Below are 2,869 nucleotides of genomic sequence, written 5' to 3' on the forward strand. Positions count from 1 at the left end.
GAAACTACAATATCCACCACTGTCGGCTCTTTTTCTGTTTGTTTGTTTGGTTTTTGGAGGGGGGCAGCAATGAAACCCAGGTAGGGAGTGAATCAAGATTCAGGGAATGGAACTGACCAAAAGTAGCTAAGGCAATAGACTATGCAGGAAGGCACAAGGATGGGCTTGGCAACATCACCCACAAAGGGGAACCCAGAGTCCTGCAGTGTGTTGACTTCTCCGGGGAAGCTGGAGGAGTTTGAGGCCGAGGACGGTGTCTTCTGGCCAAGGTCTTTCAGAAGAAAGAATCTGTCTCCACCACGGTGAGTGGCCTGGAAAGGGCAGAGGTGACTGGCAAACCTGGAGAGGGGGCCTTGTCCTTGTGGCTCCTGGTGGGATGCCAGAACCAGCGGGTGGGTGGCTGTAAGGGATGGAGCCTGTGGGTCTGTGGAGCTCCAGGCATGTAAGACAATATTTTAAGTGCTCACTTCTCCCTGAGCTCTCTGACACTGCTGCTATTAAAGCTAAGCCCCAATCCCCTGGAGGCAGGTGAGCTCTGCAGTCCAAAGGCACAGTCCTGCCCCTACAGGGAGAAGGAGTGGGGTGGAGAGGGAGCAGCTCCCTGGAGGATCCAGGGCAATAAGGGTTTTGGTTGGCAGGTGGGGGGAGTGTGTCCATGAAGCAATGACTGAGCATCTCACGATCTAGTCATCTGGAAGTAAAGGAAGAAGGAAGACAGGGAGAATGAAACCAACACATAACAGTAAAGAAGATGGTGGAAAGGACACTGAATTGAGGAGGTGTACTGAGCAGGGGAGGGCTGAGCAGGGAGGTTACCCAAAGCTTAGGCGGCTCTGGGAGGCTTCACAGATCCCCACAGACGCCCCGCCCCTCTCATCATTCCTCAGCTCTGCTCAGCCACACTCCCCTAAGAGGCCCCCATCTTCTGGAAGAGTTTGCTTCCGAGAGAAGGGACTGCAGAGTTTCAGGGGAAGGCTTGGAAACGAGTGGCCCCATTATGAACCCAGGCGTTTGGAGCTGGCACTATGCTAAATAAGACGCCTTGCAGAAAGAGGTTTTCTTATTTTCTTCCTTCCTCTTCCCCTCTGGGAATAAAGGTAGGTTGTGTTTCTCCTGCCGCCATTCCTTGGCGATCTCGGAGAGGAGAGCTGAAAGGGCTTCTTGGATCATCTCGTCCAATTCTCAGCCCAGGATATCAAGGCCAGCGCCTTTTGTCCCGGCTAACGTGGCCACTGCAGGGACTGAGGCCAAAACCAGTTGCTGGGGCAGGGGGTGTTGGAAGTGGTTCTGAGGTCAGCCACTGGAGTCACGTAGGGCAGGCACTCGGCCCCCGGGCCCCGGGAGGTGGGGGACATTGAGGGGGGGTGCTCCTGGGCTCCCTCCCATGCCGGCAGGGTTGGGGGTGCTAGGAAAGAGGGTGGCGAGAGGGAGAGCTACAGGTGCGGTGACAGACAGGCACTGGTCAGAAGGAATAGGTCCGGGAGGGGATCTGCTCGGCCACGGTCTAAGCTTTGTGCCGGGGGCAGAGCGCTCTCGCCGCGGGGTTGGTGTGCTCGCCGAGAAACTTCTGGGACCATAGAAGTGCAACTGGGCACAAGAGATCACGGAGGGGGCAGGGATGGGGGCCTTGAAGGGGCAGGAAGGGAACTGGTGTCTTCCATCTCCTGCGCGAACATCAAGACTGATCCGGTGCCCGGTCTCTCCACCCCCGCTGCAACTCCCTTTCTTGTCCTTAACTCGGCCCCAAGGTCCGTGGCCCACAGAGGAGACTGAGAAGCCGAAGGGCGGCAGAAAGGAGCGCCCCTGGGACCCGCCTGGGCGACACAATCAGCCCACCGGTCTTCCCGCCCTGGAACCCGGGTTCAGCCGGTGCGCCTCTGCGCACAGCGGTGGCGCCCAAGGGCCCCGAGTCCGTCCAGGCGCCGCCAAAGGCGCCTAGTCAAGCAGACAGCGGGGGAGGCAGAAGTTGAAAATACCAGCACAGAAATACCTGCCTGTCCCAAAGGCCAGACGACTGCAGGCCGGGGGGCCGGGGAGCGTGGTGGGGAGGCGAGCGGAGAGGGGCTCCGCACCGCCCGAAGCCAGCGGCGACCCGCGCCCCCGCGCGCCCCGGCGCCGCCTCGCCTCGGTGCCCGGGGCGCAGGGGGGCCGGCGGGACTTACCCCAGAGCAGAGTGAGCGGCTGGGCTTTGGGGATGAGCGCCAGGGAGTACACGGCCCCCAAGTGGAGCAGGCTCAGCAGGAAGACGTTCCTCCAGGCGATGTCCTGCCGCCGCCCGCGCGCGCCGGGCTTCTCCCGGCCGCCGCCGCCGCCCTCCGAGCCCTCGACCCCCAAGCCCACACGGATTTCCTCCTTGGCGGTGCGGAAGGGGACCTTCCCCTCGTCGGCGGCCGGGCCTGGCATGGCTGGGGAGAGGCGGGCGCTCGTGGCAGCGGCAGCAAGCAGGCGAGCAGCCGGCGCAGAGCTCTCTGGTGGGGGCGACGGCTTCTGCCTTTTAGGCGGGGATTTCCGCACCTCCCGTCCCCGCCTTCCCGGGGCTTCTCTGCTTCCTTCTCTCTTCTTCTGGAGTTCAGCGCGGCTTAAGGGTGCAAATCTTGGCGCCCGGCATCTATTGCTAGCGAGTCGCCCCTACCGCTGCTGGGGCTGAACTCTGCGGCGAGGAACCAGAGGCGAGCGCCAGGGGCTGGAGGGTACGCAGCGGGGTGGGGGTGGGGGGTGTGGAAAAAGCCGAGAAAGCGGCGGAGGAGGGAGCGCTCCGAGGGAGGGAGCTGGGAAGAAAGACCCGTATAGCTACAGCCAATCAGCATCGCCTGTGGGGCTCTTAAAGAGAAAGGCGCCCCCTGGGCCTCCGCTGCCCGGGCTCCCCGGG

General features: G+C 62.0%; 1 protein-coding gene across 3 annotated transcripts in view; it reads right to left on the reverse strand.

The window, feature by feature from the left end:
- LOC130708219 (stearoyl-CoA desaturase 5-like) overlaps window positions 1-2,536 on the reverse strand; it is a 35,362-nt gene extending 32,826 nt beyond the window's left edge. Inside the window, exons 1-2 of one of the 3 annotated variants that reach the window (XM_057546467.1) lie at window positions 2,163-2,536; window positions 377-691 (exon numbers count right to left, since the gene is read on the reverse strand). In XM_057546467.1, the coding sequence (XP_057402450.1) occupies window positions 684-691; window positions 2,163-2,403 (249 nt within the window). In that variant the 5' untranslated portion in view covers window positions 2,404-2,536 and the 3' untranslated portion in view covers window positions 377-683. Of the gene's footprint in view, window positions 1-376; window positions 692-2,162 lie in introns of those variants that run through there. The other 2 variants (XR_009008321.1, XM_057546466.1) reach the window with 2 other exon arrangements.
- Window positions 2,537-2,869: the final 333 nt, after the last annotated feature.

Source organism: Balaenoptera acutorostrata, chromosome 5 (assembly GCF_949987535.1).
Source record: "Balaenoptera acutorostrata chromosome 5, mBalAcu1.1, whole genome shotgun sequence".
Lineage (NCBI taxonomy): Eukaryota > Metazoa > Chordata > Mammalia > Artiodactyla > Balaenopteridae > Balaenoptera > Balaenoptera acutorostrata.